Below are 16,110 nucleotides of genomic sequence, written 5' to 3'. Positions count from 1 at the left end.
TCTTCACAATAAACCAAACTTTTAGCCAAACACAAACTTTGCTTCACAAACATACATGATGCATTTTTTCCCCAAAAAAATAAAAAAAATAAAAACATGCATCTCCAAATATTATTTCACCAAAAAAAGATTAAATATTAATCTCCATATCTTGGCACGTAACTCCAAAAACAAAACAAAAACGTACCTTTTGGGTTTTCTTTTTTTATGTGCGAAAAATTTTTAAAATATATATTTACACAATATATTTATTGTTTGAAAAAACAAAACACATAAATAACAAAAAAAAACAACCCAAAAATTATGTACCTACAAATGTTGCATTTTTTTTGTATCTGAAAAATTAAATGCGTCCAAATGGAGCCATTAAAAAACAAAAAAAAAATCTGAAAAATGAACTCATCCTTAGGTTTGTCAAGTTTTTTTTTTTAAATGAACAAAATGCATCCTTTTTTTCATCATCTGAAGAAAAGAATAAACATGTACCTCCAAGTTGACTGTCTTCAAATATTATTTTATCCAAAAAATGACAAACATTTATCTCACAACTTAGCATGTATCTCCAAATTCGGTTATTAAACAAAAAAAAAAGCAGGCCACCCCCGTCAAAAAACATGTATCTACCCCCCCACCCCCCCACCCCAAAAAAAACCCTCATAAATAACAAAAACAACAAATAAAATCATTTTTTTCTTTGTGTTTTAAAAATGAAACACATGTATCTCCACATATAGTCATTAAAAAAAAAATTCTGAAAAATAAACTAAAGTTAAAGGTTTCAAGGTTTTTTTAATGGAAAAAAATGTGTCTCTTTGTTTCATCGTGTGAAAAAAAGAAAAAACGTGTATTTGCTAATTTACTTTCTTCTTCAAAAACATCATTTTATCCAAAAAAAAGATGACATTGATATAACTCAAAATTCTGCTCTAAAAATGTGGAAAAAAAAAAAAAAAAGAATGATTTGTTTCTTAAATTCAAACTATTAAACGCATGTATCTCCCAAATTGGTGTTCTTCTTTCAAATGCGTAAATAACAAAAAACAACCAAAGAAATCCTGTAAGTTCGAATGTCGTCGATTTTTCTTTTTCTTTGTCTCTGAAAAATGAAACACATGTAACTCCACATGTCATCATTTCATGTATCCCATATCTATTTCATAAATAATTACTATTAAATTAAAATGAATAATTCAATATTTTTTTCAGTTAAGCTAAAACAACATGCGTCTCTTTTATTTTCTTGATCTGAACAAGAGAAAAAACACATATCTCCAAATTTGGCTTTTTCTTCTTTTCATCCAAAAATGTGTATCTCCAAAAAACAGATATATAAGAAGAAAAGCAAAAAATATATATATATATATAAATAAATAAATTGGCGATACATGCTTTTTGTATGAAAAAACACTCCTCCAATTTGGAGATACAAGCTTGTCATTGGATGGAGACAACAAGCGTATATGATTGGCTACTGAATGACATTTTGGGGATTATAAACCAAGGCGAAATGGTTGCCAAGGCAGGCATATGACTGCAAATCAGCAATAACAACACCTGTTATTTTGGACATTGATATCATTTCTTTTTTATTAAGACAAGAACTCTTTATTGTTTTTTGTAAAAATGTCTATTTATGAACCAATACAAAATGTGTATGGGAATGTGGCTCTCCTCTCCTCCTTTAATACACATGACATTTCCCAGGAACAGCAAAGAGACAAAATAACAATTCTAAAAAAAAAAATATGTTTTTTTAAATAAAAATGAATGACTGGGGTGACACAATTCAAACTTTTTGGGAGCTTCCAAAGGCGGCGGTGCGTGACAGTAGTAGTAGTAGTAGTAGTAGTAGCAGTAGTAGTAGCACGACAACTTTTCAGATCCTTGTACAATTGATGTCAACACAAAGCAGTACTTGTACATCGTATTACAGTGCACCAAAGATTAGTTCAGAAAATACAGAAAAGCATGTACAACATACAGTAGATGCTTGATGTTTTGCTGTTTGGGTGTAAAATTACTATACTCGGCAACTGAATTGCTTTTACGTCATCGAGAGGAGAGGGGCTGAACCTCACACATCAACCTAAGGGCGTTATAGAAAAAAGGAAAGTCAGTCAGACCAATGCAATTTTTTACTTTCACTTACAGTTGCCATGTTTATGGAATTTTCGCCATTTTTCATGATTTAATAGCAAATAATTCTCACAGAGATACACCGAATGACTCATTTTGTCATTTAATAATTTGAATAATAATCGTTACTGTCTCTAAATGTTCTGCTTTGCTTTCACAACTGATCGTAAATGACTTTTCGTGAGCATTGTAGTAAGTAGTGGAGATTTGTAGTACATTTCTTGGGGGGGAAAAACATACGAATGCACGCAAATATAATAATTCATCAGCATTGGGGGAATAGATGCTTTTGATTGATCGAGTTCTTATTTCATTGTCAAGACGTCGGGGTTCTAATGGAAGCTGTCATGTGTGCTCACGCTCAAAGACAAATCGTGCATTGTGATTCGTAGAAAGCAACATTAAAAACTCGGCTAATAATATTCGTTGTTGGATCAGACCAAAACCAAAGAATCCACATCAAATCGGTACCCTTTACCAAGCCTACCAACCACGGAACAAACACAACAACAGTGTCGTCGTCAGGGTACAGTGTTAAAAGTGCGAGACGCAACAAACTAGAACGTGAAACTTGAGGGTGTCGTGACGGTGTGACGATGATATTAAAGCTATCATACGCACTGAGGATGGCTTGCAAGCATGGCTGCGCTGTTCCCGAATTTCCCTAGAGTTGCCGAACACGCCAGTGAAGTGCTCAGCGGCGAATGTGTCCACACAGGCAGCAAGAAGTCGTCGTTTCATTTCCCAACGCTACGTCAACAATAATGCAAATATCAGCCATTATTTTGTATTGTGAGGTTTTTTTGTTTTTTTTTTAATCGTACGATTGTTTTCGCAAGACGTGCCGAAAAAGTGCAGGAGTGGTCAAAAGTTTTGAATCAAATTTCATCTTTCGCTAACTTTGCCGCTTCAGTTTTCACGTTTACAATGCACATTTTGTCGATATTGTTGACTTCGTGTACAGATTTGATTTATTTTCCAATATGCACCTTGTTCTTCTTCTTATTTTGGGAAAAAAAAAATCAAAAGCAAATATTTTTGAAATTTGTGATTTTTTATTTTGGGTCCAACAAATGCATACATGTAAATATGTATCTGCAAATGATTAATTTTTTTTCCAAATTTTGTGTACCCGCAAAATTTTCATTCTTTTTATTGGGAAAAAAATCTAAAAATTTTGAGTACCTTTTTATGCAAATAAAATTTTTTTAAATATTTTTTAAATTCGTGATTTTTTTTATTTTTGGTCCGACAAATGTATATATGTAAATATGTAACTGCAAATGTTGAATTTTTTTTTTTCCAAATTTTGTGTTACCGCCACAATTTTCTTTCTTTTTTTTTTTAATTCGAAAAAAAATCCAAAACTTTTTGAGTATATTTTGATGCCATTTTGAAATTATTCAAAATGTTGTGTCGCTGCCACAATTTTTGGTCTTTTTACCTAAAAAATATCTGAAAATTTTGAGCATCTTTCTAGTTTGCCACAATTTTCATTGTTTTTAATCGGAAAAAAATGTTCTTTCTTCTTTCTTTCTGCAAATGTTGGGACTTTTTCCCAATTATTGTGTTTCCTCCACAGATTTGGGAGGGTTTCGTACTTTTTTTATCTGAAATATGAAAACATGTATCTCCAAAATTTGGTAGTATTTTTGTCATTTTAACCAACAAAATAAATATATGCACAGTGTATATAATATGTACAAAGATATTGTAGAACATTCATTAAATTACTGCCAAAACGTTTTCTTCTCAGCATTTCTTCTCAGATTGGAAATTAGGGTCCAAAACAACAACAAGCATTGAGATCCATTTTGATCGGAACGACTCGTTAGGGATGCTGCTTTCCGTGTGAACACATTTGACAAAACCTTAAGAAGCGAGCGCCTTCATGCGTACTAAAGTTCGGTTAATAAACAGTTCATTACTTTTGGCGTTCTGCAGAAAAAAAACAACAGCGCAATTTTGCTTTGGCAGGTATACGTAAAGCAAGACATGGAGCACTCACATTCATGCAAGCAAAAATTATAACCGTTAAGGGAAAAACAAAAGTTTCCCAATCATCCATGATTACTTTGTGATACAAGAACAGGCACGTCTTTCCCTCTTTTTTGTGTTCTAGAATTCACCTATTCTAGAATTCACCTATTCCGCCTATAAAGCTCTCTCAAAAAACGTCCAAAAAATGCCAACAAGGTTTTACGTCCATGCTGTGCCCGTGTACTGGCAGACACATTCATGATAACATGAAATACTTACAGTGTTTTGGTCATTTTAAGCCAGGGGGCGTCCAAAGTGTGCCCGTTTGCGGTCTGCAGCTACTTTTTTTATTGGCTCGCGGCGCATTCAAAAAATATAATTAAACAAGAAAAAAAAAAAAAAATAAGCAGTAGTTTTACAAGAATAAAGTAAAAGTATTAAGAGAAAAAAGCTGTAATCAAACAATAATAATGTTTTATATATGGGGAAAAATAACATCATTTTAGTGGCATAAAGTTAAAATATTAAAAGAAAAAGACGCTATTTTTGTAAGGTTGCAATATTATGGAAAAACAAAGAAAACAACAAATTATGTAGTAATTTTTGGAAAATTTGGTTGCAGAAAAAATGATAAGAAGAAAGAAAAATAAAAAAAAAACAACAGAAATGAAAAAACGGCTGTAATTTTATGAGAATAAAGTCAAAATATGAAGAGGAAAAAGTTGTATTTTAATGAGAAAAGAAGTCGCAATCCATCCATCTCCTCATTAGGGTCGCGGGGGCATGCTGGAGCCTATCCCAGGGGACTTCGGGCAAGAGGCGGGGTACGCCCTGGACTGGTCGCCAGCCAATCGCAAGAAGTCGCAATTTTACAACAATAAACTTATAATGTCAGCTTAGCAGCATTGAGTTGAAATATTAGAGGAAAAAGTCATTTTTTTTTTAAAAAGTCATAATATTATGACAAACAAGCAAAACATTTTTTTTAATAATTTTTGGAAAATTAGGGGTGGGTAAAAGTTATGATAGAATTGGAATAAACTCATAATACTCGGAAAAGAAAACGTACAAAGATTATTTAAGATGAAAGTTGAAATATAAAACAAAACCAACAGCAGAAATGGAGAAAACAGTCGCAGTTTTACAAGAATAAACTCATAATATTATGAGGGAAAATAATTCATTCTGTCATTTTGATAGCATAGAGTAGAAATATTAAAGAAAAAATATGTTATTTTTTAAAAGTCCTAAAGTGAAGAAACAAGGGTGGTCTAATATTTGTTTCCATGACTGTACAGTATATATGACTTCTTAGCATATCTACTGTACATGTGTTGCTTTATGAAATATCAAAGTGGCAAAGTTGCATCCTTTCATTTTTCACTATGTTGCCCTTGCTGGAAAACCGTTTGGACACCCCTGCACAATGCTAATCTCTAAGGCAGGGGTGTCCAAGACTTTGGATGCCCGTGTCCTAAAATAACAAAGTCGCTACAGCTTGGTCAATATGCTGGTCAGGGGCATGTAAAAGGAGCGTTGTTGGCGTTTTTTGGATGTTTTTTTTAGAGGGCTTTATGGGCAAAATAGGTGAATTCCCATGCCAGCATGAGGCGGCTATCTAGAACACAAAGACAAGGGAAAGACGTGTGTGTTCTTGTCTCACATTGATGTGGATGATGGGCAAAGTCCCCCCAAAAAGTGTTGTTTTTCTTTGAACGGATGGGAGCAAAAATCGACAATAATAATAATTATACTAACCACAGTCATTGTATTTCTAGTCGTCTGTAAAAAATAGTTTGTAGTAAGGATTTGTGTATAATACAGTGTTTTGCTATTTACTTTTGTATGACTTGTGAGATGACAATAGAGCGGCGATTAACGTTAAAACCCCCCCAGAATGACGGCCCTCGACTCTGCGGAGTATAAATTGATCGTGGTGGTGGTCGTTTAAGGATAGGATGATTTCTTTTCAAACCGATAGAAAGATAACTCACCGCCGTTTTTTGAGTTCACTCTAAAAAGGGTGGTGCTGGTCGGGGGTCGGGGGAGGGGAGAAAGGGGGCGGGGCATCTACAAGTCCGTCACTTCTTCATTGTTATGTACACTAACGGTAAAGCATTCCATGCATTTGTCATCACAGTATACTGGAGTCTTGTTATGCAGGCGACACATTTAGGGAGGAATCCAATGAGGTGGCTTTGTCATTGTGTCGCTTCAAACCCCTCGTGCCAAAAGCGGACACGCTGTGATAGAAACACGACAACGGGAGGGGGCGGGGTGATGCAAATGAGCGTCTCACACACGACAACAACAAAAAACCCGAACAAGGCACAGAATTTTCTGCAAAAATGGTTGGACTCGACAACAACGGGGGTGAAAAAGTGTGGTTAAGAGGGAGGATGGTGAAGAAGATCTCTACAGTGATTTCTGGCACCTGACCCCCCCTTCGGCCTGCTTCCTAAAAACTCTTCCTTTTTGATTATTTTTTTGTTTGAAACACACAAAAACATTCCACCTACATCTGCGGACTAGACTAGACAAAAGAAGCGTGTCTTTCTTCCCATCTTGGATCGCCTCTCAAAACCTTACCCCCACCCCCCCACCCCCCCGGAAACAACAGTGTCCCATAAATAGGACACTAAAAGATGCGGGGTCCTGCTTTGATTAGATGTAGTACTCCTTCTTTTCATCAGAGTTGGTGTGGCCCCCCTCAGCATTGATGATGGCTGTGTCGGCGTCGGCGGCGTCGTCCGCCCCTTTGGCTTCGTGCGTGAAGTAGGTACCTGAGGACGAGGGCAAGAGAGGAGGATGTCACGCGCTGGATAATAATCCTGCTGCTGAGATGACACACAAAAAAAGATGACAACGTGCTCCCGACGGCCCGAAAGCAGCTAATTATGTAAACGACCGGCCATGTGGGCCGCTAACTCAAACCTACGACGTTGTTCCTCCTCTAGATCAACGCGTGAATGTCACATTTTTTTTGCCTGACCTTGTTAGAGGCCACTTCAAAACTAATCTATGAGATTGACTCTCGTCCCGTTGCGGCACAAAGTTCCAATGGCGGTAAAAATGACTGCTGTCGGTTTAAGATTCTGATGCCACTCTTTGTTACTGCTGTCCATGCGGAGCGCCTGTAGTCTTCTTGAGGGTTAATTGGATACACTTTAATACCGTTTATGGCTCTATTTCCAACCAGTCCAGGCTGTACCCCGCCTCTCGCCCGAAGTCAGCTGGGATAAGCTCCAGCATGCCCCCGTGACCCAAATGAGGAGAAGCGGTATAGAAAATGGATGGATGGATGGCTCTATTTCCATCGTAATATGCAGACTCTGCCCTCTATAGGCACCCCTAGATATCACTGGATTAGAGATTTAATGACGATGGTCATTTTAAAACCTTTGATTGCTGTGGTTAATCGGGTCCAGACATGACCGGTGATAAGTGAATTTCTGCAAAGTAGGATTCCTTATTTATAAATGGAAAATGTTCATCGTTAGAGCATAGAAAACCTTTTTACGACCTTCTAAAAACGTTTTTTTTTAACATTATTACAGCCCTCTCGACATGAAATAACACCCCTATAGCCACCTTTACACTCCTATCACCAAATATAGTAAGTATAATAAGACAAAATAGGACATAATATAGACTCACAGATGTTAGCATTGGGAGGGTTCCTTGTTACCTCCACCAAACGCAGCGCAAAGCTGTTTGTTTGTTTGTGTTCAAAATAACTTGAAAAGTTTGGATTTGGATGGAATTTTCAGGAATTGTTGGAAATGGGCCAACCTCTTCTAAATAATAAATTTATGAATAGAATTAATGTATAATTTATTATTGTCCCAGGTCTAGTGTCCAGAGACCTTTTTTTTCTGAAGGAGAAGTCTTGTCATGTTTTAATATCGCAAGATCTTGTGACACCCCTATCATTTAGCCATTTTTATGCTTGAAAATGCATCATTTAGGCCAAAAATACATAACATTTGCTAACAGGTCACAGTCAACCACAAAACAGAGATGTTTTTGTTAAACTGATATATTTTGAAAAACCGTGATAGTGTGATAGAACAAAGCTGCAAAAGTCGAAGTGAAGTGGTGAGGGACGACTAAATATCTCAAGAATATATTTTAAAAAAAAACACACTTTTAAAAGAACATGAAGTCAGTCAATAAATAGCGATAGCAGCACTATGAATGGATTTACATTTTTTCATGATTATATAGTACATATAAAAACTGTCCTATATTAATATACTGTTTGTATTTCTAATAAAAATATTTATATTTAAATATAATGAAATATTAAAATTATTATTAATTATTATTAATAATTAAATTATTATTAAATTTTGTTCTATTTCAGGTGCACTACCCTTTAGGACTTGTGGACACTGGACTGAAACCGACCAACAACTGATGCTATCGGTAAATAACTGACATGTAGACTAACCAATGTCAGCCCGACAACAAGTTGACGGAACCGACACATATTGACACACAGATTAACAAAATGTCAACTGGTTGATGGAACCCCCAGTGGGTGGGGCCCCATATAATGACAGTCATGTAGACTAACCAATGACTGCATGACTAAAGCCCTGGTAATGACTGGAACGTAGATGAACCAGTGTCTGCAGGTCTGGGTGACGGACTGACCATTGGCTGCTACGTCATAATCTGACATGTAGACCGACCAGTGAGTACATGGGTGATTGGACCGACCCATCAGTACCTTTGTGCCTTGCAAAGTAGCGTCCCAAAACAATGAGTAGACAGAGCATGGCGAAGACCACCACGGCTACGACTCCCCCGATCACTGCATGGTCCACTGTCCTGGGGACTCCTTCCCCGGCTCGAGAATCTGCAAGAAAAAAACATTGAATTCCTTAAGCGTCCAAGAGTTGCTACCTCAGGCTATCTTTTATGCTGGAAGGACAGTTATGAAATGAGACATGATGGAAAGCAGATTATATTTGACGTAAGGCAGATTATGTAAGGCATGTGTCAAGTAAGGACGTTAATGACCATGTGCTCGAAGGACTCGACCACCATACTACATCAAAGACAGCTATTCCACTTCATCAGCAAAGGTAATATACTCTTTATCAATTGAAATAATAGAAGAACCTCCGTATACTCGCTCTTAATGGCAGCTCATCGTAGAACCAAAATGTTCCAGCTGGAGAAGAACAAAGATGAGTCATTTCTGACTGCTTGTTAATGACTGCGTGCAGTAGCTTTGCTGGAGAAACAAATCTGCTGATCTGATAATTACTTCCAATCTAATCCACATCCAACCTCATCTAATCATCCAGCCTCACCGTAGCCGCCCAGCGGAACGAGCTAGGACTTTGGACACCCCTGCCTTTACGTAGATATTAGCATAGTGCTGGGGTGTCCAAACGGTTTTCCACTGGGGGCCACATAGTGAAAAATGAAAGGATGCAACTTTGCCACTTTGATATTTTGTAAAACAGCACATGTAGATTTGCTAAGAAGTTATACAGTATATATATTTTTTAATGCATCTCATCTTAAATAATCTTGGTAAATGTTCTTCTAATTTTCCACAATTTTGTTTTGTCTGTTTCTCATAATATTATGATTTAAAAAAATATAATTTAATATTTCAACTCGACGCTACTACAATTACATTATTTTCCTCATTGTATTACAAGTAAAATTGAACCTTTTTTCCTCAATATTTTGACTTTATTCCTGTAAAATTATAGCTGTTTCCATTTCAGTTTTTTTTTATTAAAAATTTTCCAACTACACTCCTGATCACAATTTTGAGACCAGTTGAAAAATTGCAAGACTGTCCAGTTTGCACTGTTGGATCTTAAGGTTCTAAGTAGAGCTTCAAAATGCAAAAAAAAGAAATGGGAGCCAGACAAAAAATGGTTTAGTAAGCAATTTATTGCAAAGATGCATTGAAGTGAAATAGGCTGATCAAACATTTAAGAGCACAGCCTTTAAAAGCCAAAATCTTGGCAAAATTTGGATTCAATGTCATTTTCTGTCAGGTATCCACACTGTCATGATATCTTGATGGAAAAGGCAAAAAAGCTTTCTCTCTTTGAATGCAGTGGGATTGTTGAGCTGCATAAGCAAGGCCTCTCACAGCGCACCATGGCTGCTGAGGTTGGACGCAGCAAGACCGTCATTTGAAACTTCTTCAAACAAGCCTCATGGAACAAAAAAGTCAAGTGGTGGACCCCAAAAAAATGTCCTGAGCCGGAGGATCCCCTTGGCTGTCTACCAAGACACGGGAACTTCCTTGGCCTAAATGAAGGTTGCTACTGGTGCCGAGTGCCCCCTGATGGTTACATCAGGCTGCGTCTGTGAGACAAGGCTTTTAAGAAGAAAAAATGTCTTCAAAGGCCTCGTCTCCTTCAACGCCACAAAATTGTCCGTTTGGAATTTGCAGGAGAACACCAAAACGGACACTGAAAAGCAGAAGAAAGTTTTATTCTCTGATGAGGAAAAAAATGGAACCTTGACGATCCTGATGACTTCTAACGTTACTGGCATGACAAGGAAATCCCACTTGATGTTTTCCACGCGGCACAGTGGAGGGGAGACCATCATGATCCCTCAATGGATCAATGGAGCTTCAGGTTGTGCAGGGGCGTCAAACAGCAGCTGGCTATGTGCAAGTGTTGCACTTCACAATGCCCGCCTGACAAAGGACTTCTTCCAGAGGAATATGCTCACTCTTTTGGACCATCCTGCCAATAAATACGTGTGCAATAAATTGCTCACACAAATTTTTTTGGGGCGCAGTCCTGTTTATTTTTTTTGCATTTTGAAGCTCTACTCAGAACCTCATTAAGATCCTACAGTGCAAACTGTCCATTCTACAAGTTTGATCAGTGTATCACTTGATGAAGCCTTTTCTAACATTCCACACTACAAAGTCATAAAAGTGTGTACTGTATGATTTGCGATGATATCGGACCAATATCAGTCCCAGCTGATATTCAAGGCTGCACTATCAGTATCGTATTGGAAGTGAAAAAAATCAGGAGACCCCTAATTACCTTTGACATGAGACAAAAAACCCAAACCCTTTGCTTTGAAGACATTGGAGTTGGTGAAAGACGCTGATCAAGGGATCCATGGACATTTGGGGATATGTTGGGGATACGTTGGCCCCTGTTTTTTATTATTTACGGATTCCGAGGGTACACCAGTAAACTGTCGCTTTCCTGGCAGATCCTTTTGTGGTTTTATCTCGTTAGAACATTGCCACACATAACGATTCTTCTAGAAATGCCAGGAAAAGCAAGAAAGTGCGTTGGGGGAAGCTCAACGAGGTGCCTTCTTAGCAATCTGTTCACGTACGGAGTGGCCCATCACGCATTAGCTGTAGTAGCTGAAAAACACCCTCCATCTCCAGCCTGGAGTGGGAGGTGGAGGGGGGGTCCAAAAGGACACATTTTACTAATGAATCCCATAAAGGGAAAACAGAAAAAAAATGATAGCATTAGCCGTCAACCGCTTGGAAACAGGAAGAGCAGCCCTGCCTGTCAAAGTGGACGAAACGCTCCCCGTGATGAATCCAAAAGCATTATTTTGAGGGCAGCTTCAATTAAAGTGAGCAGACATCCAATTCTTTTCAGGCAGATACACTTGAACATTGTTTCCTATTACGATGTTAATGTGGACTTTGGCCTAAAGGGAAATAGCTGGGACACAGGAAGCAGAAAAGGTCAGTTCATGTTCCAAATTTGGCATGTTTCCTGTCCTCTTCAGCCTGGATATCATCCACAGCTTCCCAACTTGGCCTAATTTGCTCATGTGGAGCTCCAAAAATGAACAATTACAAATTGAACCAACTTTTCAACAAACTTCATCATAGAACAACAACAAAAATCACAGGATATCCGTGGTGTCATGGACTGTGTGGTGTGCACCGATTGGCCACTTACTCGTCCTGCATGACATCATGCAAAAACGCTGCATATCTTGCGAGATTTTGGTCAAATCTCACGAGACAACAGCTCAATGAGCATCTCAAGCAGAGGCGCAGTGTCGCACAGACAAGAATGTCATTATTTTAATCACATAAATTCAACGATTATACGTTAAATAAAAAATAGGAACAAAGAGCACAGATTTTCAACTAGCGACATGGTGCACCATACGTCGTGTTTTGTTATGCCTGGAGTTGACGCCAACAATATCTCAACCTGCAGGATTATTGTCGTGCGTGCATGTTTTGCTTTTTGTTGTACAGCAATCCCTCACCACTTTGTGCTTTGAATTTTGTGACTTCCCTTGATCACGCTATTTCCACAATATATTAATTAATAAATCAGTGTTTTGCGGTTGGATGCGGCCTATTATTAGTCTAAAGTATGCATATTTAGACAAATCGGACATAGTTTTTGCCTAAAGTAAACATTGTCAAGCATAAAAATGGCTAAACGAAGTAAAACATAAATATAAGGCATTCAGAAGATGCATTCAAAGACGTTGTGATGATATGTAGTATTCTACACCGGTCACTAGGTGTCAGTAATGTTACATTGATGTAACATTTGCGGAATAGCCACCACGGGAAAAACTGTACAGAATAGCAAGTAAAAAAAAAAAGAACAAAAACAAGGAACTCTCTCAATGCTCACGTGTGGGTCTATATTATGTCTTATGTGTCTTATGTTCTCTTATTATGTGCACTATATTAGGTTAGGAGTGTAAAGGTGATTATAGGGGAATAAAAAAAAGCTGTAACTTTCAGAAAATAAAGTCGTATTTTAACGAGAAAAAGTCACAATTTCATGAGAAATAGCACAGAGTTGAAATATTAAAGAAAAAATACATTTGTTTTTTAAAAGTTGTAATTTTATGAAAAACAAACAAAATGAAGTTGTATTTTTTTGAAAATTAGGTTGGGGAAAATGTTGTAATATTATGGGAATAAAGTCATAATAATTTGAGAAGAAAATTTATGAAGATTATTTTAAAAAGTTGAAATATGAAAACAAATTAAAAACGTAAAAGTTGATATTAAAAATAGTCTTTTTCATCGATATCAGAAAGCTGAGTTGCAGTTTTTTCCTGAAATATATACTGTATAACGTCTTAGCATATCTACATGTTCAAGATTCAAGAGTTTTATTGTCATGTGCATAGTAAAACAGGCAGTTCTACTATGCAATGAAATTCTTATTCTTTTCATTCTCCCAAGAAAAGAAAGTAAACACAAGAAAGAATAAGAACATGAGAAACATAAATACCAATAAATTAAGCAACAACAACAGAAGAGACATTAATACAGATAAATAACACAAATAAATAAATAAATAAAGAGTGTGTGCGTGTGTTGCGCATATGTGTTCATCTACAAAATATCAAAGTGGCAAAGTTGCATCCTTTCATTCTTCACTATGTGACCCTCGCTGGAAAAAGTTGATATCACCCCTGATTTAAAGGCAGTTTACCCTGGAATGGATACATTCCCATTATTTCCTATTGGGGGGGAAAAGATTCTAAATCAGTCACAGATGGACCAGTATTCTGCAGTTGTGAACATAAGCAGGTACTTTGAAGTCGAGTTTTCGGTCGGAGAAGAGAGACAATTCGGTCGGTGTGAAATGAAAATAAAGTCTGCGTGAATGTCATATCTAAATACTGCCGTTTAATAACTACCCGCGATGGCAGATGGACAACATGTGCTGTCATTTCCTGAAAGCACTCACCGATATTTTCCACTGAAACCACAGAAAGCAATTTGCATGTCATATCAGCGAACATCACTTTCAACGCAATTCCTATCACCCAGTCAAATACAGCACATTTGCGTTTTTATCTCACACTGGAGAGTCGGACTCGACCTCGGATGCTGGATTGATACGTTTAAAGAAATAATTTAGTCATTGCTGTTCCTTAAATGTCTTTTTTAGAGCAGAATAAAAGGAAATGGCTGTTATGTGTACCTACACTTCCAGGCACTGAAAAATATGACTCCCCTGTAGTGTTTGTAAACTTAGGAATAGGACAGATGGTCTTTAATATATTGATTTGGTCTTCAAGTTAGCTGTATTTCTACTTTGTTGCTGCTTATTGTGTTAAATATTATGCAATATCATCACAGCATGGCCGGGACCAACTGTAGGCAGAAGAAATAAACCTGCCGTGTCCTTACTTGGTTTGGTATGGCACTATCAGGTACCACGAGGTGCTAGCTCCAAACATGCCGAGTCAACTGAGCTCTGCAGTATTGTACTCCACAGTCTCTACTTTGCTGCATTGGCCCTCAGTCTGCCCTTGGATGAATGTGTCTAGTCAATATGATACTTGATACTGGGGATGTGTGAGTACACAACTACCTGTATCTGTTCGCCCATCTAAATTATCCGTATCCGCATCTGTACTCGGAGTGGGCGGTGCATAAACCGGAAATGGCCGTGGTTTAACTAGAAATGGGTGGGGCTTAAATCGGTACATTCTCCTCTCTGACTGCAGTCTGCAGCAAGTCTGTCCAGGAGGGGCGGTCGCTGTGTGTGACTGGCCAATCGTTTCATGCTCGTACTTGGCAAAAATTCATTATCCGTAATGGAAACTCTAAAACGAGTATCCGGCTCATCTCTAGTTGCTACAGTGCAGTGGAAAACTGAAGAAACTAGAAATATATTGCCTCTTTTGTACTGCATGGTACCTACGTGGCTTGCTATGATGCTCCTGACGCATTTCCATTGGTGAAACCACCAGGAACAATTTCAACCACTGCGGGTGGTCGAGCTCTGGATTGTTGGGACTGGCCCTTTTACAGGGGGAAAGTCCTCCCAGATTCTTTTATTCTGACAGCTGTGAAATGAGTCTAGGAGTCTCAAGGACAGTTTACAATTGAATTCAAACAGGAGTCGATACAAACAATTGCAATGCCAGTGCCGGAGAGAGCCATTAGCGGCCAACAAAGGTTTTGTGAAGTCGACGCGATCTCCAAAGAGGAACCCTGTTCTGTTTTTCAATGATTTCTGTCAGAGAGGAGGTACAATGGGTGCAAACTTCCCTTTTTTTCAATGTTAGGTTGTTAGGCACCAGCCCGTCTCAGTTGGACAGCTAATCGCTCCTCAGACAGAGAATAAAATGGTGACATATCTACAAACTAAGTGTGTGTGTGCAAGATAGCTATGAGAACGAGAGTGTTTGTATTGGCCAAGATGGCCTCGTGATCATGTGTCATGTTTCAAGCCTTCAACATGTTGTTCAAAGCAAAGGGAAAATATTCCCTTCCTATCAGGACTTGTTACAAGAATAAAGTCAAAATATTTGGGGAATTCAATCAGAAATCAGAATTACATGAAGAAAACTTACATGAAGGAAGTTGAAATAGTTGGAAAATTGAAAAAAACAACAGCAGAAATGGAAAAAAAAGCTCTAATTTTACAAGAATAACATCAAACATAACATCAGGAGAAAAACATCGTGTTCTAACAAGAAAAAAAGTCAAAATTTTACTAGATAAACTCCTAATATTATGAGGAAAAGTATCTTTTTTGGAGAAACAAAAAGAAACACAGAAACAAACAAAAAGTTGTAATTTTTGGAAAATTAAGTTTGGAAAAAGTTTGAATATCCTGGGAATAAAGGCAAAATATTATGGAAATAGAGTCATAATATTACAAAAAGAAAATTTACAAAGATTATTAAAGCAGAAAACTGAAATATTTTGAAAATTATTTTAAAAAAAAAACAGCAAATGTGGAAAAAAGAGAGAACACCGACGTTCATACAAAATAGTCTTTTTCCCCGATATGACAAAGCTGACATGCAGTTTTATCTTATATATACAGTATATCTTAGCATATCTACATGTGCTGCTTTATAAAATATGGACTCTTCTTATTGGTTGAAGACACTTCACCACCTCCAAAAGGCTTCTCTCTCCTAACCGAGACATGCCCAGAACGAAACACAGGAGACCTTCTTCAACTCCAGTTGTTCGCGTGTCCCATTCCGACTGATGCGTTCAATGCGGCA

At 37.4% G+C, this 16,110-nt stretch overlaps 1 protein-coding gene across 3 annotated transcripts in view; it reads right to left on the bottom strand.

The window, feature by feature from the left end:
• Positions 1–922: 922 nt before the first annotated feature.
• LOC129169591 (cell adhesion molecule 1-like) overlaps positions 923–16,110 on the bottom strand; it is a 440,926-nt gene continuing 425,738 nt past the window's right edge. Inside the window, exons 10-11 of one of the 3 annotated variants that reach the window (XM_054756155.1) lie at positions 8,852–8,980; positions 923–6,899 (exon numbers count right to left, since the gene is read on the bottom strand). In XM_054756155.1, coding sequence (XP_054612130.1) covers positions 6,781–6,899; positions 8,852–8,980 — 248 coding nt within the window. In that variant the 3' untranslated portion in view covers positions 923–6,780. The remainder of the gene's footprint in view (positions 6,900–8,851; positions 8,981–16,110) is intronic. The other 2 variants (XM_054756154.1, XM_054756156.1) reach the window with 2 other exon arrangements.

This window comes from Dunckerocampus dactyliophorus, chromosome 16, assembly GCF_027744805.1.
Source record: "Dunckerocampus dactyliophorus isolate RoL2022-P2 chromosome 16, RoL_Ddac_1.1, whole genome shotgun sequence".
Lineage (NCBI taxonomy): Eukaryota > Metazoa > Chordata > Actinopteri > Syngnathiformes > Syngnathidae > Dunckerocampus > Dunckerocampus dactyliophorus.
The sequence above is the reverse complement of the archived record's forward strand: the minus strand, read 5'-3'. Positions and strand labels throughout refer to the sequence as shown.